At 41.6% G+C, this 20807-nt stretch overlaps 1 protein-coding gene across 1 annotated transcript in view; it reads left to right on the top strand.

Moving 5' to 3' along the window:
• CAP2 (cyclase associated actin cytoskeleton regulatory protein 2) overlaps positions 1 to 20807 on the top strand; it is a 62569-nt gene that overhangs the window by 19461 nt on the left and 22301 nt on the right. The window contains exons 3-6 of the mRNA XM_086608996.1: positions 1969 to 2046; positions 15019 to 15162; positions 15382 to 15467; positions 18227 to 18332. Coding sequence (XP_086465122.1) covers positions 1969 to 2046; positions 15019 to 15162; positions 15382 to 15467; positions 18227 to 18332 — 414 coding nt within the window. The remainder of the gene's footprint in view (positions 1 to 1968; positions 2047 to 15018; positions 15163 to 15381; positions 15468 to 18226; positions 18333 to 20807) is intronic.

Below are 20807 nucleotides of genomic sequence, written 5' to 3'. Positions count from 1 at the left end.
CATGCCCAGCTTACCCTTCAGGTCACTGCCATGGCCTCACTTCATTGCTTTATTTTGTTATCGTTCCAGTAGCTAAAAATATGTGGCTTTGTTTTACTTTTCTGCACAAGGTACAGTTCAACAAGGCCTTTATCCATCATTCCTTTGCTTCTGTATTTTATGTCTGAAAAAATGTTACCCTTGATAATCAAGGCCTCTTCTCACTCTTTGAGGGTTTTGTACCTATTCTTAGTATCTTGCTTTGGTTATTTATTCATTCAGAGGCTCTGGCCCTTTCCTACAATTTCTCCCTCCTGCCCAGCTCACATAGATTATTTCCATTCTTAATGTAAATCCATCATCCTTTCGTACATTCAAACCATTAAGTTCCTCAGGCCAGCCATTATCATTTGCTGATTTTTCTTTTTTCTCAAAGTTTGCCATTGTAGAATACCAAGCCTCAGCTATAGATTTATTTTGGTCCATCTTGCAATTTAAGAAGAACCAAATCCATTCATAATCACTTCCTCCTAGAACATTAGGTTTTGGTCAGCTGTTCTGCAAGATCCTCCACACACAAAAAAAGTAAGCTTAAAATAGCACACGCTTTCTTGTTTTATGGGTTTCTGTACCAAAAAGTCAGTCTTCTGAATGTCTAAGAATATCTAAACCTTGATAGTATTGACAGTATTTATGTCTACGTCTGGAAAATTTAAGTCTCCTATGCTCATACAACTTCTCTTATTATTTATTTCTTTATCTATTTTTAGAGATGATTACCCTCTTCCAAATCTCAGCCTGTCAGACCATAATATACCCTTCTCCTCAAATACTGTCCAAGTTGGGCCTCTTTTACCATCTTGCACTGATTTTCAGCCTAACAGATTATGTTTTATTCATGCCATCACATTTTAAGATGAATAAACACAATTTGGCTGTTTTACTTTGCTACAACTCCAAATTTCCTGACTTTTATGTATTTTAAGTTGCATCCACATAGGCCTGTATATAAAATTTCCTTGTTTTCTTTTTAGATTGAAGAAACCCCAAGGAAAAACAGGATGAGCTTCCCCACCCTTTCACAAAGTGATTATAAATGTACCTATTCATGTTAGATTAACTGAACAGCATTTGGTTTGGTTTGCTTTTTATTTAGCAATATACACTAGCTATGAATAGTTCTTTTCTATACCAATAATGCTTTCTCCTAGTCACTGCTTACCCACTTGAATGAGGTATAGATCATACTGAGACAGCAATTAGATTCTGATCAATGTACATCATTCATAATGTACAGAAAATGTATAGTGTTCAAAAAACCCAAAAGAGACCAGAAATTTGAACAGCAGAGAACACTGAGGAGTGTAGAGATTTACCTTCCATCCACACTGTTAGCATGTAAACATGCTGTCAGATGCAGCTTGAACCCGAATCCTAGAGTTCTGTGGGGGAAAATTGCCCCAAAATCTTCATCTCTCATCGCCATCGATCTTAGGGTCTGCTTGCAGAGGACAGGCAGGGAATGAATTACAGCATAGTCCTTCAGCAAATATGCCATGCTGAACTCTTCTTAAGCATCACTACAGCCTGAGTTACAGTTCAACAGAAAGTTTGCAGGTCGCCATTCTCAATGGTAATAAGTTGTTATCAGGCGCTCAAGTATAAACATTGCCATTAAAATGCCTAGACGTTCTCTGAAATGTTAAAATCAAGTCCTCCTGTGACTAATCTTATAAGTGATAACCAAAAGGCTGCATATCAACTCGTTTTATTTCCTATCTGAAGAAGACAGAGAACTTTTAACCTTAGATTTCAAAAAATCTATAGCTAAGCCACTTCTGTAATATATTTCTTCCAGTCAGCGTTGCTGTGATTTAGATGAGAAGCAGCAAGAAAGATATGAGTTGTCACACTTGACTTTGAGCTGCCAAGAAGAGGTATTGGAGGTTACAGGCTAAGGTTTAATTTATATTCCTCCTTTTGTTACAGGCAGAGATGGTACGTGCTGCTTTCCAAGCACAAAGATCTTTCCTGGTGCTAGCGTCTCAATGTCAAGAGCCTCAAGAGGTAAGAAAAGTGACCTAGAGTTTCAAGAGGCAATGTTTTAAGAAGGCTGTGTTCCCATATGTTCAATATCAATCCCTGCATTTGCTTTTATTTGCTACTTTATTTACACAGTGCACTTAAAGACTTGCTTTCCCTATTATTAGCATGGTGCTGTAATAATCAGAAAGTCATGGTTCAGAGTTAACAACCTTTTCTGTACCAACACATATAAGATCACTGAAGAAACCAAAGGAGGTTTCCACTTTACAGCTATAAGTGGGATCAGTGTTTCTCTGGAAAGCTGGAAATGCCATGGAATAGAATGGCTTTTTGCTAGCCCCACAGGTATGCTATGTAACAGAGTTGGAAGTCAAGGGATAAGCTATTGAGAGAAAAGTCAATACTGGCTCCTAGACTCAGTATTGGACAAACTGCAACCCAGGTTAGGCCAATTCTGGAAGGAAGGCAAAGCATTTTGTCAAGAAAATGAAAAAACGAAATTTTATCAAGTTGATTTATGTACTTATTTTAGTGGCAGCTATTTAAATCTTCCCCTCACAACCAGAAAGCTCAGGGAAGCTGTAGTGTTGTTATGAAATCCCATTTGTAGGTTCTGGAGGGCACAAAGTTTTACATAGAATCACACAGAATCACAGAATGTCAGGGATTGGAAGGGACCTCAAAGGATCATCTAGTCCAATCCCCCTGCCTGAGCAGGACCACCTAGATCAGATCCCACAAAAACACGTCCAAGCGGGTTTTGAACATCTCCAGAGAAGGAGACTCCACAACCTCTCTGGGCAGCCTGTTCCAGTGTTCTGTTACCCTTACTGGGAAGTTCTTCCTCATGTTTAAGCAGAACCTCCTGTGTTCCAGCTTATATCCATTTCCCCTTGTCCTATGATTGGATGCCAGCGAGAAGAGCCTGGCTCCATCCTCATGACAGTCACCCTTTACATATTTATAAACATTAATGAGGTCCCCCCTCAGTCTCCTCCAAGCTAAAGAGACCCAGCTCCCTCAGCCTTTCCTCATAAGGAAGATGCTTCACTCCCTTAATCATCTATTTTGACCAATAGCACTGTATCATTCCTGGGAATAGCGATCATGTTGCCCTTCTGTGGGACCACCCTCAAACCTTCCTTCTCGGAGTGTGCGGAGAATGAAGACTTTGCTTGCACAGTCTCTCCACGGCCTTCAGTTCTGTCTTGTTCCACCACCTCCCTGCTCCATAGTTCATCAAACTCTGTATTTTCAAATCAGAACTCTCTGCCACTGGTATAAATTATTGAAATTTTGCTGTCACTATTGTTCTTAGAGTCACAAATTAAAAGTTTTTCTAATCAGTATGTTTTAATGGCAAGGGTACTCAAGGAAAAAAAAAAAAAAAGCACAGATATTCCAGGCGAGGCTTTAGATTTATAGGGTTCCAAGCAAGAGAAGGGATCAGTTGTTTTTCCAGCTGTCCCTGATCTCAGAGAGTAAAAGTGGGTCATGACTCAGAAAGAACAGGCGAAATTCCCATTGGTACAGGCCTCAAGCAGCCATTTATATTGGCTGTGAATACAGTCGCATCCAGCGGCCCACAAAACTCTTCATGCTCGTAGGTAAAACATTCCCCAGTGAACAGTTTCCAATGGCCCATAACGTAATTCAGCGTTCTGAAGTGTCGGTGTTGTCCCAGCTCTGGTAAGAGTAAAAGCTGTGGCTCGCTGTTTGGCCTCCTGTGCTGATGAGCTGTCAGTATGATTTTGTCTGCCTTTCACAGGAAAATGGCGATGGCTTCTTCCCACTTTTACCCCTCGAGTCCAGGCTTTGAGATTTTTTCATCTATAAAGTTTAGAAACTTTCATTTAAAAAATGGCAACAAAACAAGCAAAAAAAAAAAACCCCAACGACCCAACAGATATAAAAAGAGATTCTCCAGCAATCCAGAATGACAGTTGCAGAAGCATTAAGAAAAACAACAAATAATAAAAACCTTGTCATAAACATCACCAGAGCTGGGAATGCGTATCCATATGTCTTAGTTGCACGTTATCAGGCTTGCATGGATTTCTGCAGCTTGCTGAAGGCAAGAAAGTGTACTTTCATCATTTAACTATCTTTTAGCACTGAGGAAATGCCACATGATGTGCATGTACGTATCATTCCAAAGCTAAAATACCAGGAATATTACAGATTGAAATTTCTTTCTCAGTGAGAACAAACCCAGTCCAGTTACTTAAGGTTTTTTAACATAACTGTTAGGTAGACATCTTTTATAGGCATCCAGACACATGTTGGTTTTTGTTCTTTTTCTCTTTTTTGCAAATATTTTTTGCAACGCTACATTCAGCTGTACTATAGACAGACTTGCAAAGGATTGAAGGCTGCCTATTCTGTGCAACTCCAGCAGTATTTTCCACTGCAGAGAGTGACGGTTCCAGGCACTAGGCTTTTTATATCTCTGTCTCAATGGGGGACAAAAATTCCTATTTTAAAGCCCCATTGGTTAACTGTTTTGAAAAAGCTGGTTATCACCAGCTAACCCAGGAGAAGGAACGAAGCAGGGGTCCTCTCCCCTGCCCCTCAGGACCTTATTGATGTGATGTCATCTGGGCTCTGGTTGTATTTATAGCCTAGAGCCACGGAGTCAGTGTGGAATCCAAACAGGAAAGCCAATCATTAGTGTATCAGAATGCACAGAGTAGAGAAAAGCAAATGAAGATGACAGCATATCTATAAATGCAAGAGAAAAGGGAGTAATTCTGTCATTCAGCTGTCTAGACTGTTTGCTTTATAATGTAAAGCTGTGAATGAGCCAGCGAGTTGCGATTATGGCATAGTAGCTTTGTAGACATTCAGAGACAGCGGTGTGGAGACTGAGGGGATTTACTGAGTTCCTGTCATGTTGGGATGTCATACGTGGTGCCTTTAAAAAAAAAAAGAGGGAGGGGAAAATGCCCTGGAAAAATAAATTAGCTCAGCTCTTGCAGCTTACAAACTAATGAATAAGGAATTCAAACAAAAAGAAAGCTCCTGTATGTATAATAATCCTTAGGTTTTTTGTGTGCTTAGCAGAGAGAAACATGTATCGTAGAAAAAGCAGTACTTTTTCCCCTCTATGAAAATGTTGAAGCCCCAGTATTGATTTAGCTCTTTAACTCCTGCTCTGAGTCACTGGCAAACAATTTCTAACAGTCAAGCTTGCTGAAGTTGCTTTTGCAGAGTTTTGCTTCTTGCTAACAACGTTGATGTTTTTTCATTTGGAATCTGTTGCAGTGCACAGCCTTTATTATCTGTATATGTGAAAATAGTAGGAGCCGAGAAGGTAATTCCAGCTGGCATACCAGTCTAGCATCAACTGCAATAAATTACTTCATGGAGAGCATGTTCTGTTACTTTTTATGGTCATGTTCTATATTTGTGTGTGCAGTGGCAGAGACCACATGACAAAACCACCGGTTGATATTCCTGTTTGTGTATGTCCCAGCTAATGGCTGCTGGATCCAGGCTCATTCAGCAAGATGGGATTCTTCAGTTCATCCACTTACTAGAAATTATTTTCTGATGCCAAACTTCAAATGTTAAAGCAAAAAAATGTCTATTATAAATTGTTTACTATATGTAAGATAGTAAAGAGAAGATGGAGAAGGGAAAATAAATTTGAGTGTTGCTACATCCTGTGAGAAGTTGTTTAAAAAGGTGTTTTGAGAACATACGTTTACATATTGCTTGGGCAATTCACAAGATAAATTTTAACATAAACCTTCACAAAACATTATGAAATAGCTTGGATCTGAGTTTTCTGTTCCCCATAGTCTAAGCCAAATACAATTCTGACTGAAATATTACTATTTTATTGCATAATAATTTAAAAAAGTTAAAAGTGTTCCTGAGCAGCTTTATCTGTTTAACAATTTTTTTTAAATTTATGATCATTAATACTAATGTATGAGATCACTGCTCAAAGTCACTGCACTGAATTCTTTGCGAATGGTAACTTATATACTGTCTTCTCTTTATGAGTTGTTTCATTTCAGTTGAAGAGTTCAAACAATTTTAAGAGTTGCTTTGAGGGCATTAATAATCCATTGTTCCCATCTTGGGAACTAGTTACCGAGATAACTTTTTCTGTGAATCAATATAAACATAGGCAGGATAAGCATAGTCATGGTAAGAAGTACTACAAACAGATATAAATGGCAGATGCAGTTCAGACTATAAATGATTACGTAATTTCATATTAAAAAAAAAAAAAAGCTGAGTTCATATGGCTGCCAGAGCTCATGGGTTTAATTAGTAACATTGTGCAGACAAACATTCCAATTAAATACCTAGATTAAATATCCAGATTCTACACACAGGTGAGAGGAGAGAGGGGGAAGAAAGTGAGAGGTAAAGAAGGGCTTTCCCTTTTGTTCCTAGAAAAGGAAAAAAAAATACTGAAATCCAAGAAACGGTATTTGAAGTTAGACTTAGAGCTATGAGTACAAATCCTGAGTGTTTTCTTTTTTTATAGTCAATAAAAAAATCTACTGTAGGAACAGAATCATGGCAATTTCCTTGAATAAAGGACTCATTCTCAGAATTTTTATGTAGAAATCAAAGATGGAGAATTACAGTTCTCTACTCTTTGTCAGTGTAGGATTGCTCGTTTTCTTCTCTCTTCTGTTTTTAAAGTACTTCAATAACAGGACTCCTGGGACTTCTTATGCTGCATCCTAGCAGGATTTGCTAATTACCTTAGCTTGCTTATATCATTCCATTTCCGACTACTTTTTCTTGTACTTACTGGGATCACCCTTACTGTCTTCCAAAAATATGAAGAGCAGGATACTCCTCACCTCGTGAATTTATTACTTACTCAAAAGAGTCTGAGCCAAGTTTTGCTGCCTTTCTACTTGGTTGACTGCTGCAAACCTGCACCTCTGTATCCAGAAATAGCTTAAGGAAGAATTTGGTTCAGTCCTTTTAAGGTCCTCAGGTCCCAAACTTACAGAAGGTGCCAAGAGTGACATGGACAGAGTCTGAGAGTCCTGAGCTCCAAAGGGAACCCCTTCCCCCGCTCCTGTTCTCTGAAATCTTGCCAAACTGTTGGCATATTTCTGTTATCAGCAAGCCTACAACTGTGTGCGACACGTGATCACAGCCGCCGTGATGGACCAGCTGAGGGTTTTCAGTCGCTAGCCTGCTGCCTTACAGTGTTTACAGGCTCATTTTGGGATATTGCTGCAAACTCTTAGTTTCAGGTCCACTTTAATCGTTGATTATTGCTTCATTGTAAATGTATTGCCAGTCTCCCAGTAGCCCCCTGACACCTGTTACCTCATAATTTTGTCTCAGAGGTGCTCAACTGCGTTTAAACCGCCTCAAGCTCATGATATTTGCTGATCACAGAATCGTTTTGGTTGGAAAAGACCTTTAAGATCATAAAGTCCAACCACTAACCTAACACTGCCAAGTCCACCACTAAACCATGTCCATAAGCACCACATCTACACGCCTTTTAAATACCCCCAGGGATGGTGACTCAACCACTTCCCTGGGCAGCCTGTTCCAGTGCTTGACAACCTTTTTGGTGAAGAATTTTTTCCTAATATGCAAACTAAACCTCCTTTGGCACAACTTGAGGCTATTTCCTCTTGTCCTGTCACTTGCCACTTGGGAAAAGAGACCCACACCCACCTCACTACAACCTCCTTTCAGGGAGTTGTAGAGAGCACTAAGGTCTCCCCTCAGCCTCCTTTTCTCCAGGCTAAACAACCCCAGTTCCCTCAGCCACTCCTCACAAGACTTGTGCTCTGGACCCTTCACCAGCTTCATTGCCCTTCTTTGGACACGCTGCAGCACCTCAATGTCTGTCTTGTGGTTAACTCCTGTAGATATCTTTGTACCACTTCTCCTTCCCCACTTCTGTTTGCCAAAACTCCCAGGTCAATCGCCCCTGCACTGAAAAGATGGATGCATTTGAGACGATTCAGCTCTGAGACCCAGGGACACCCAGGGATCCAGGGAATACAGAAGGGCCATGATCAGTGCTACATCTCCACAGAAGAGAAATAGAGCCAGAGATGCACATTATCGCATACCTCTAGACTGGCTCACATCAACACCACCAGGCACAGACTCTCCAGCAGTTCACGTTCTGTGCAAGAATCAGGGTCCAGTAAGCAAAGGCTCCTTGCACTTGTTTACTCCAGAACAGCATCATCCCAAAAGGAAGATAGTATTGAAGATGATACTCCGTATCTTGTCTAGCTCCTTGTCTGACATACCTGCTAAGCAATTCTGGGGATCCTACAGACTCTTATGGGAATTCTGCTGTGTCCTAAAATAATGTCCCAAAATCACCAGGCTAGTTTTCAGTCCCTGGACCAGAGTTCATATCCAAATTGCGCCATGTGAGATCCCACAGAGCTATGCTGATAGGACGCTCCCTTTCCCATTAAGTATGATATTCTTTATCTCTGCTAAACACAAATCCAAACCAGTACACTCCTTTCTCTGTGCTGCCCAATTGTTTCTCAGGATTTCTGGACTGTGCGTGATTGTCTAAAAGGGAAAATACTGGAGATACAGCTGACTGAAAAGCAAGGCTTTTTGGTTCATGGGTTTTTTCAATTTTTTCTAATTTTACTTTGGTCTAAATCAGACCACACCAATGACTTTTGAATTCTGAAAGTTACACAGACTCCAGGACTGCTTCGTGAACCTGGCAGTCTTATAGTTTGTCTCTGGTGATCTGGTGATCTCAGGTGAAACTCATGAATGTCCAAGGCTGGAAGCCTGCACCATCTAACATTCTTGTCCTGGGACATACCCCATGCGAAACCTAATTGGCCTTAGCAAAGACTTGTCAGATCTCACATGTTGTGAACAAAACAATTGTGGCTCAACAGAATGCCATTTTCTGACAGAACTTTGCTACCTGGAGTGCCCTCAGTCCCACTGACATGGACTATGGTCACAGCAGCAAAGATTGAGAAGTAGTAAACCAAAAGGTAGAAAACATTTCATTAGTGTAATCATTCGTGTTGATTAGGTGTGGGATGTTGCCTGTGTGCCTAAAGCAGGAGGACCCTTCCTTGTTGAATATACTGCTCATGGAGAGCTGTAGTGGTCAGGAAAACAATATATAGAGTGTTCAAGTCCATTTAAAAACCAGCCAAGGTCCTGGCCAAAAGCGTTGGGTGCGATTCTGCGTTGCTGTAAACTGGTGCACGCCGTTCGCATCAGGCCCTGGATTTCTCCACTGGTTAGAAGCTATTCGTCTTCCCGTTCCTCTCCATTTGCCCTCCCTCCGAGTTCACATTTCAAAATAAACCCACAAATGACCAAACTAGTAATTTGTCATCTGGGGTTGTGGTTTGGTCTTCCCTGTTTTTTTCCCACAAAGCACAAAATTGCTACAGCTAATATTGACTGTTAGATTGACAGTTTACGTGCTATCCTAAGAGGAATAAAAGCCAAATACCAATTAAGTCACTTTGGAAGCACACAAATGTGTCTAAGCTTCTGTGCTGATGAAGCTGACCAGACATTTCTGTAGATTTGTCTCTCTGTGTCATAGTCCTGCTGTTGCACAGCAGTGAGTTGAAGTGGCAAAACCTGTCCTATCGACAAACAAATCAAAACACTTGTTACACCACTATGTCGAAGTTTTACAATCTAAGAAAACGAGACCAGAATAAATTAATGTCCCTCTGTAGTTAGTTAGCAGAAAACCTTTGAACCCTGAAAATACCAGAATACTAGAGGGACAGGAATGTAGTGATCACACAGAGAGATCCCACTGATGGTCTCTACTGCCAATCAGAAAATGCTTACAGAGAAAGCATTGGAATATGGTGCAGTACGTTACACTGCAATTTTAAGAGTGAAACTGTGGTACCAAATATGAAACACTTTCTGCAAGGAGAGATGGAGATAGGCAGTGCCATAACAGTTTGATAGCCACCAACAAAAGCTGGTAGTATTTCACCATGGAAAAGAAAAAAAAAAGTAAGCATTTGAGGTATCTGGAAGCAGCATTGGGAGGCTCAAAGTTGCCAACTAGCTTAGATTCACCTCTGGGGGAAAAAAAAGTAATTCTATATACTTAAAGAAAGAGGTTATTCCTCAGCCTAATCTGAACACTGATTCCATTCAGACTGTTGATATATAGCTACAACAAAGACAGGCCTTTCTTAAACCACATATATACAAAAAAAGGACTAATTTCAATTTTAAAGTCTTCTTTACAGACTGCCTTTTACAAAATGCAAAATAGGGGAAAGTACAATTAATCTAAAACTATTTTAGTTCTAAAATCATAGCCACCCATAACAGAAAGGCATCTCACTGGCGATCCCTGAAGCTACCAGTATCTTATTCCTATAGACACAGGATGGGACTCTGCTCATCAGCTGTCACGGTAGGCATGTAGTGTAAGGTGACTTTCTAGGCTCTCTTCACAATAAATGGCAGCACCTCTAGAGTGCAGTCTTCACATCTATTAATGTCTTCTAATATATAGTCTTCTAACATCTATTAATAGGTGGAAAGAATTCCTCAGGGACATCTCTTTCTTCGTTTACAATAGAGAGACTCAAGTCTCGGCTTGAGAGCAGATGCTCACCTTTTAGACTAGTAGCACTGAGTGTGGTGGGTGCTGTCCATGACATCTTTCATCCCTTGAAAGTACAAAATGTGGGACGGGACTGTACTAGGCTGTCTGCAGAGATATTGGCTGTGTCTACGTTAGTGTTTTAGTTCACAGTGGGACTATGTTTTTCCTGTAGAGCGGTCTTAGGGTGTACAAAATGGGTATCTTTCCGATGCAGTTAAATGGAAGATACATTCCCAGACAGCACCTAAACCACTATTTACAGCTAGTCCAAAGTAGCCCCCCCCCACCAAACGTGTATAGTGTGAATGTCAGGTCCTCAGCACCAACTGTTTTTTGCTCTACAGAACTATTCCTATTAGGCTGCACTACTTGCCAACATATACAAAGACAGCTGATTCCAATCAGCTCCATGTTTCTTACTTGACTGTGAAAAATCCAATGTAAGTACGATGGAGATTTTGAACTGACCGAAGAAAGTAATGGAACTGTAGGCCAGGGAATAAAGGTTGCAGTCATGCTGTTCTGGTGGTAGCTGAGTAAAATGAAGGGGCTGCTGATCCCAAATGCTCTCAGCTTTCTTTTACTGCTCCGACACCAAAGGTTGCCACCCCCTCAGTCACCATAACTTAAAAGGGTATTTGTTCCCTTGCCATGTTTTTTTGTAATAGGTCAGGTTGATTTAAACAATATAATAGTGAGATCTGAATTGTGTTGCCATCCATCAACTTAAAAATTCTTCAGTAAACAATCTCACCCCTCAAAATCATGTAAGATTAGCTTAAAAATACATAAAGTCTTTTAAAACTGTGTTTTTATTTATCTGCTGGGTTTTGCGCCTTTGTGATTTGTGCTGGCAGGTTTCCGGACAAGAACAGTCCTGAGAAAATACCTGTTTTCTCAAATAAAAGCTGAGATTTTCAAGTCATCACTGGCTCAAGCAGCTGAAGTTCAGCAAGCCACTGAGTTTAGTGTAACTTCACAGGCAAATCACAAAAGTCACAAACCCCAAAAGTTCGGCTGTTCTCCTGAATTAAATCCGTGTGCCCTAGTGCTGTCAGATCTGTCATACAGGGAACTTCCCAGGTGGCTGTTACAAAAACGTGACGGAGAAGAAAGTCTGCTTAGTGCAGTCTGTTGGAATACCAGTATGCCAGGCCATTTTATGAGGGTTTGGCTTCAGAGACTTAACAGTCTCAGCCCAATCTTGTTGCATGTTCTAACTTTTTTGGAGTGTTTTGGCTAATCACTGCAGTAGTCATACTACTCTTGATTTTCTAATAAGAACTAGAAGAGATGGATCAAAGGGGGCTGGTTGTTTAGGTATTAATATTTTTAAAGTCCGTCTGCTTTCAATAATTATTTAAAAAGGACAAAAGCATACTGGGAATTACTTCTGATATGTCTAAGTTGTGCCACTGTTGCGTTTTTGAATATTTCAGCAAAACTGATATTATAATAGGAATGGTGTTTATACAAAGACCCTTAAATTTCTGTTAAACAACTGTGCTGTGTCTTAAATGACAAGAAATATTATCTAGCACATGCCAAAGGCATGCTGAAGATTTTTCCAACAGCTCTGATTCATCTCCTTGAATTAATTTTTTCTTAGAGATACAGTATAGACAATCATTTTATTAACAACCAGCTGTTTTAATATTCATTGCAATAAAGAGATTATTCTTCTAGAACCCTCAGCACAACTGGTTCTGCATTGTAGAGCCAAACAAGCCTGATTACTGCCAGAATTAATGAGCCTTCCTGTACCTGTATGCCATATACACTATAATTCATCAGCAGTTTAATCACTAACTGAAAATTTAGAACTGTGGGGAGACGGGACTCAAATAGTGATTCCTTGCAGGCCTGTATTCCTTCGTGCCCAACCCTTACAGAGAAACGTGGATCACCAGAAGCTTGCGCAGACACACCAGGCGTTGGCGCAGCCGGCCAGGAGAAGCACGCAGGGAAGGGAAGGGAAGGGAAGGCAGCCTGTACTGCTCTCCCAGCATGTCTTGTGGGACAGAGATGAGCAGAGCCTTAAGCCCTTTGTGGCTCTTTCTGGTGTCACTGCAGTGCCAAGTGAACTATTACTTCGAGCTACTTTCCTTAGCAATATATATTTCGCCTTTAAAACACCCACAGGGCGCTTTTTCTGTGAAATTACATAAATCCATTACATTTTTATAAACAGTTGATTCACCGGACAGGTTAAGTCCTGTGTTCCGAGTGTCAGTACCACTGACAGAAAACTCTTTACAAAAGTGGTTGGGAGTTTTTTGAGGAGGAGGAGGAGGCGGCGTGGGTCTTTGGGTACCGTTCAGGAAAATGTTAGGCCCTAATTTTGCCTTCTTATCTGTAGATATCAAAGCGTTCTACAGAATAAAAAGCTGTAGTAACATCATTTCATACATAGGAAGTTGAAGCACAGAAAGGTAACACAGCTTTCCTAAAACCTGATGATAATTCGGTGGGAGAGCTGCAAAGAGAACCCCCATTTATGGACTCCCACTTCTGCACCCGATCCACAGAAACGTGCTGCCTCCCAGTGCTGTCTAGATGTACCAGGCATCTGTGGAGCTGTATTTTTAGCCCTGATATTCTCTTTGGCTGGAACTGGGCCATGAAGATTCACAGTAAGCTAAGGACTGTAAATATCCCTTAGACTTTATGGGAGGAAAACTGGCATAATATCAAAGCAGAACAAGCACTTTCTTAAATTTCAGTTTTGTTAACTACTGTCACACTTGAAAGATTTCCCTGCAAAATAAGAAAGAACTAACCAGCTGCAGCATGTTGTAAACAAGCAAAAATTAGAAAGAAGAATTCCTGCAGACTTTATCATGTTATGGCAACAAAATCAGTTTTTAAGTACTACAAATCATGGAGGTTTCAGGGCTTTTTCAGACTTAATGATTTATGCTGGTCATTAAGCCATCAACAAAAAATCTTTTCATCTCTTAGTAATACTGTAAATATTTGTTTTCTTCCCACTCACTTCGTTGTAGAAGACCAAATATCCCTGTGCATTTCAGATGCATAGGCCTTTCTCCAAATTACATCACCGCTAAAATACTAAGCCTCCATAGTTGGATCAAAATCCTTTTAAAAATCCAGAACCTCTTTTTGTCCTGTTTTTTGGGAGTGTCTCTTGACCTCTGTTGATCCATTGCAAATATGCTTATTTTAAGGTGACACTAAATTCTGAAAATCTGAGGTCTGGCAGAAGGGCAAAAAGAAATACATTACTGATGGCAGAGATCAAGTAGCACATGTGCACACATCGTTGTGTGTGTGTCATGACAGCATTAGTCCTCAAGAATATGAGGATTAGTTGTCTCCAGCAAGCACTGAACTCCGTTCAACAAGTAGTCCTGAGAAAAGATGAGAAGAAGTAGAGTTCTGCCACAGCCTGAGGGACTTCCGACTGAATTGCTAGGGAAAATAAGAATGGTGCTCTCTCTTTGGTGGGACACAGTGTGGGTTCTGCAGGCATACTTTTGCAATAAAGAATTGGACGGGTTTTATAGAAGCGTTGCATAGAGTTGCAAGGTACAGCAGTTGTTTTGCTTGTAAACTAATGACTCCTTGTCCCTCAATGTGCTGGTTCTGAGTGGGAGATTTTTTTTCCCAGTAAGTTAGTGCTCTAAATTAGTTTTTCTGAGACACTGGGCCAGTGTGATTAGCATTCACTTCGCACAGGAAAGAGCTTGGGTAGCTTCTGCATTCATTCTGCTTTTCTCTTCGCTCAGACACTATTCCTTCCGCTCAGCAATCATTCCCCTGGATACCATTCGTTTCTGATTAACACAGGAGAATTTCCCCAAAACGTGGTTTGCAGGCAGTATGTTTCCCATGAAATCCTCCCACATTACTTGCAGCCAAAGGAAATAAAAACATTAAAACTTAGCAATAGGGAAAGCTAAAATTGATATTGCCTTCAGTGTATTACTTTCTCAGTCTTGTTGCCAGATGATAAGAGGCCACTAACCTAACAAGTAGTTTGTGTTTCTTATAGAAAGAACAACTTGGTCAGTAACTTGAAAAACTCAAGCCAGTGTAAAGGCTCTCAAAAAGTTCTAGGGATATCAGGTGAAAAACACAAGCATTCTGCTAACTCTGAGCTGTGGGGTCGCTATGGATCTTAACCTGGGCAGCATGTAAAAATGCTGAGAACAGTTTCTGCTGTAACACATTATTAATACTTAATGTCTGTGCATTTTGCCGCTGCAACCAAAGGAAGGTAATTAAATTGTTACTTTAATGAAGAGAATATGCTGACCTTTCTTTCCAACTGTTATGTTCAATCAATGGGCAGGGAGGACAGTGGTAAACCACTGTTTTTGGACCACCCATTGTAACAGCAGTGTCATCTTTTTTTCTTTTTTTTTTTTTTTTTTCAGAATGAGGTGGAAATGCTTCTCAAGCCAATATCAGAGAAGATTCAGGAAATCCAGAACTTCAGAGAAAGGAACAGAGGAAGTAAAATGTTCAACCACCTCTCAGCCGTCAGTGAAAGCATACCTGCCCTTGGGTGGATAGCAGTGGTGAGTGACACACAGGGAGGGCTGTAAATGTGCTTCTGGATGGTGTGGCCCAGAATAGCTCCGAATCTTGCAGAACTCTGCAGTCTCATCTGCATAGTTCTGCAGTCACCCAAGAAAGTGTTTTGTAATAGACCTAATACATCAGGGAAGGTGTCTGACTAATGTTTTACTTCCTTTCTCCTCCTGTTGTTTCCTGCTACCATGGGTTGATGGTCCTAGTCTCCTAAACCAGGTCCTTATGTCAAGGAGATGAATGATGCTGCAACCTTTTATACTAACAGGGTATTAAAGGACTACAAGCACAGGTATGTTGCCAAGTCCCAGTATCTACTAGCCAGAGAACAGAGCGTTAAGCATAGCAATAGAGTTGACAATGCCATCACAGAAAGCATTTTGTAAATGGAAAAGCATTTGATAAAATCTGCTTGCAGTAGTGTATTTTTGCCTCCTCACCTTTGACCTGCAGCGTGTCACAGTGAGAATGGCAGCAGCACTAGGAGCGCTGGTTTTCGCTCTGCGGATTGTAAGATTATATTTAATTTTCTGGCATTCCAGCATCATAAGCTTATATGCAAATACATATTTACGTATCAGCATGTGGCTAGCGAGCTGCTATGCATCCTTGTCTCACTTGTGCACTCATACTGTTACCGTTCTCGCTCTTTGCTTGAAAATGTGCATTTAGGTGGTAGGTGTATACAACTGAGCAGCTAATTCCATAGCTCCCAAATGGATTTTTTCTGTACCACTGCATTGTTCTTAAAGAGCACAAGGAATTCAGAGAAAAGCTCCATGAATGAGATCTGTGAGCTGACAGGGAAAGAAAAAAAAATAGGTCCTTCCTATGCCCTCTTAAAAAAGTTGTGTATAAATGCTATTGATTTGGTACTTCCTGGAGGCCAGGTTTGGGCTCTTGATTTTTATATCCCAGTGAAGAACAGTATTTGCAGTTGATTTTTTCCTCTTTAATGTGGAAAATTTACATATATAAAAACTTGCTGTATATATTTCTATTTATGGTCTGTGTATAAATATGTATTATGTACTATACGTTATATTATATGTACAGTATGTATTATTCCTGAAGCCTTAGTTTACCTACTGCAGGTACCTACTGGGGTAACTGAAGACTTTTACAGTGTAGCTTTAGAAGTACTTATCCTGGAGAAGAAAATGTCTCACATAACAGTATAGAGAGGGTACATTAGTTAGGTGTTTAGCTCTTCCCCCAATAAGGAATTCTTTTCCTGTTTTCCACTGAATCAGATCACAGTGTCTTCCAAAGTAGTGGAAGGCTCTCTCTTGACTTCAGTAGGCTTGGGATTAAACCTGTTGACCCAGATCCTCAGCAGTATTAAGCATCAAACTCCAAAGGAAGTAAACAGGAGATAGACACCCAAATCCTTGTGAGCATCCAGTCCACAGCCTATTCAGTAATCATTCTTTTCTGGATTTTCGTAAGGACTCCATAGAATCATAGAATCGTTAGGGCTGGAAGGGACCTTCAAAGGTCATCTAGTCCAACCCCCCTGCAAGGAACAGGGATATCTCCAACTAGATCAGGTTGCTCAGGGCCTCATCCAATCGGGCCTTGAACGTCTCCAGGGATGGAGCATCCACCACCTCTCTGGGCAACCTGTTCCAGTGTTCTACAACTCTCATGGTAAAAAATTTTTTCCTAATATCCAACCTGAATCTACCTCCCTCTATTTTAAAACCATTACCCCTTGTCCTATCACAACAGGCCCTCCTGAACAGCCTCTCCCCATCTTTCTTGTAGGCCCCCTTGAGGTACTGGAAGACCGCTATAAGGTCACCCCGGAGCCTCCTCTTCTCCAGGCTGAACAGCCCCAACTCTTTCAGCCTGTCCTCATAGGAAAGGTGCTCCAGCCCTCTTATCATCTTCGTGGCCCTCCTCTGGACCCTCTCCAACTGGTCCATGTCCTTCTTATGTTGGGGACTCCAGAACCGGACGCAATACTCCAAGTGAGGTCTCACGAGGGCAGAGTAGAGGGGGAGAATCACCTCCCTCGACCTGCTGGCCACGCTCCTCTTGATGCAGCCCAGGACGCGGTTGGCCTTCTGGGCCGCAAGAGCACATTGCCGGCTCATATTGAGCTTCTCGTCCACCAGTACTCCCAAGTCCTTCTCCTCAGGGCTGCTCTCGATCCATTCTCCGTCCAGTCTGTATTTGTGCCTGGGATTGCCATGACCCAGATGTAGGACCTTGCACTTGGCCTGGTTAAACTTCATGAGGTTGGTACGGGCCCACCTCTCCAGCCTGTCGAGGTCCCTCTGGATGGCATCCCTCCCTTCCAGCGTGTCGACGGCACCACACAGCTTGGTGTCATCAGTGAACTTGCTGAGGGTGCACTCCATGCCACTGTCCACGTCACCGACAAATATGTTGAAGAGGGCCGGGCCCAACATGGACCCCTGAGGGACGCCACTCGTGACCGGTCTCCACTTGGACATCGAGCCGTTGACCACTACTCTCTGAGTGTAACCATCTTACAAGCAGTTTCTCTCTCTCTACATATTTCTTGTTTTCGTAAGAACTAAGCCTTCCAAATAATGATTCCAGAGCCAACTTGTGACTTGAACTTCAAAAATTCTTGATGTATAAATATTTGAGTCTGATGACTATAACATGATCCAGTGTTACCGTGGCTACATTTGAACTTGGAAGGTAGAATATCTTACAGAACCCACAGATATTTAATTTTCCGAGTCTGGATAGCCACTGCACAGCTCCATATACCTTTAGTGCTTCTTCCATTGACTTTGAGCTTGAACAGGATGATGATACACGCTTCCAGCAGGAAGCACACTGCGCTAGAAACATCATTTGCCCTGTTTGTCCTTTGGAAGGATCTAAAAGCTTTCCAGTGTCCTAGGCCTCAGTATTTTCAGCACTGGGCTGGCTGGCTGCCTGCTAACTGGTTTGTCCATGGCTTTAAGGCAGATATTAGGTTTTACCTGCTGCTTTAAGCAAGAGTAGCAATGCTTTCTGGTTTAAAGTACAAACATTCACACATATAAATATTGTCTCTGTTTTTTACAGTGATACACGCCATGTTGATTGGGTGAAGTCATACCTGAACATCTGGTCTGAACTTCAAGCTTATATCAAAGAGCATCATACCACAGGTCTCACCTGGAGTAAAACTGTAAGTACTCTTTTTTTTTTTTTTCATGGAGAACCGCAAAATGCCAGTAACCAATTTGACTTTTAACGCAGGTCATTAGCTCAGGAAAAATAAATATCTAGACCAGGAAGAGAAGTCATGGCTTCCCAACTAAGCTGATAAAAGTTGGAAAGGCAGGTGAAGATGTGTCAGGCCATTGTGGTACATGTTTTGAGGTGATTATAGCCATAACACCCAGCTGCAGATGGTGAGGAGAAGCAGACACAATTCTCCAGGCCTTCTACAGTAGAAGATAGGAACAAAAATAAACCCCCAAAATTAAAGGAAATGTCAGACTAAAAGAAAATTGGGGGAACATAGAATCATGGAATCATAGAATGGTTTGGGCTGGAAGGGACCTTAACGATCATCTAATTCAAACCCCCCTGCCATGGGCAGGGACACCCTCCACTACACCAGGTTGCCCAAAGCCTCATCCAACCTGGCCTTGAACACTGCCAGGGATGGGGCAGCCACAGCTTCTCTGGGCAACCTGTTCCAGTGCCTTACCACCTTCTGAGTGAAGAATTTCTTCCTTATATCCAATTGAAATCTCCCCTCTTTCAGTTCAAAGCCATTGCCCCATGTCCTATCACTACATGCCCTTGTAAAAAGTCCCTCTCCAGCTTTCCTGTAGGCCCCCTTTAGGTACTGGAAGGCTGCTATAAGATCACCTCGGAGCCTTCTCTTCTCCAGGCTGAACAGCCCCAACTCTCTCAGCCTGTCTTCATAGCAGAGGTGCTCCAGCCCTCGGATCATCTTCGTGGACCTCCTCTGGACTTGCTCTAGCAGTTCCATGTCCTTCTTGTGTTGGGGACTCCAGAGCTGAACACAGTATTCCAGGTGGGGTCTCATGAGAGCAGAGTAGAGGGGGAGAATCACCTCCCTCGACCTGCTGGCCACGCTCCTTTTGATGCAGCCCAGGATACGGTTGGCTTTCTGGGCTGCCAGCACACATTGCCGGCTCATGTTGAGCTTCTCATCAACCAGCACTCCCAAGTCCTTTTCCTCAGGGCTGCTCTCAATCCATTCTCCGCCCAGCCTGTACTTGTGCATGGGATTGCCCCGACTCATGTGCAGGACCTTGCACTTGGCCTTGTTGAACTTCATGAGGTTCTCACAGGCCCATCTCTCCAGCCTGTCCAGGTCCCTCTGGATGGCATCCCTTCCCTCCAGCATGTCCACAACACCACACAGCTTGGGGTCACCTGCAAACTTGCTGAGGGTGCACTCGATCCCACTGTCCATGTCACTGACAAAGATGTTAAACAACACAGGCCCCAGTACTGACCTCTGAGGAACATGACGGACGAAGGAGAATGGTGGAAAGAATCTGAATAAAGAGAAATTTAATAACAAGAAAAAGAAACACAAAGGATACATACCAGTTTATTACTTCATAGATAGCTGTCTTTGTAAAACCATTATTTCATGCATAGAGAAATAATTTTTGAAATACATATAGAGAGTAAATATAACTGTATGCATAACTATCTATGCTCTCTCTATATATATGTAAACATCTTCTGTATGTTACATCTGAGATGCCTAGCAAGATGATGGCAATGAATATTGTTCTTTAAGAAAGGTATAAACATGAAGAATTAATTTTCTGTTGGGCATAAATGTCAGAGTTTACATCCACTGTCTACATTGATGCAATACATCATTCTAATAATGCGCTCATGTTTATTGTCAGGTTAGGAGAATTACTAAAAATATAATCAGCCAGCTCTTTGTGGTTATCATCTCTTAAATTTACCAGTGCATGGCACATGCAGTCTTTCATACCAAGTTTATAATTTCTTCTGTATAAGCAAGTAATTTTTTAAAAACTGAATGACTATTCAGAGGACTAATGTAGGCTACCAGATAATTTAATTCCCAGACCAAACCACTGTAAGAACTCAGGAATATAGGGAAGTGAAGTAAAGCTTTTGTATAGAATGTATCTTAATGTGGAAAAGGGCTGAAACATCTCTTCTATGCAGAAAGGCTGAGAGAGTTGAGGTTGTTCAGCCTGGAGAAGAGAAGGCTCCGAGGGGACCTTATTGCAGTCTTTCAATGTATGAAGGGGGCTTATAAGAAAGATGGAGAAAGATTTTACCAGGGCCTGTAGTGACAGGACAAGGGGCAACAGTTCTAAACTGAAGGAGGATAGATTTAGGTTGGATATAAGGAAGAAATTTTTTACGATGAGGGTGGTGAGGCACTGGAACAGGTTGCCCAGAGAAGTTGTGGCTGCCCCATCCCTGGCAGTGTTCAAGGCCAGGTTGGATGAGGCTTTGAGCAAGCTGGTGTAGTGGAGGGTGTCCCTGCCCATGGCAGGGGGGTTGGAACTAGATGATCTTTGAGGTCCCTTCCAACCCAAACCATTCTGTGATTCTGTGATACTTTCTCTCTGCCTAATGGAGGCAACAACCATGTAAGAGAATGTATGTTACCTGTGCTCAGCAA

The sequence above is a fragment of the Tauraco erythrolophus genome, chromosome 3 (genome assembly GCF_009769465.1).
Source record: "Tauraco erythrolophus isolate bTauEry1 chromosome 3, bTauEry1.pri, whole genome shotgun sequence".
Classification (NCBI taxonomy): Eukaryota; Metazoa; Chordata; class Aves; order Musophagiformes; family Musophagidae; genus Tauraco; species Tauraco erythrolophus.
This window is presented reverse-complemented; position numbering and strand designations above follow the sequence as displayed.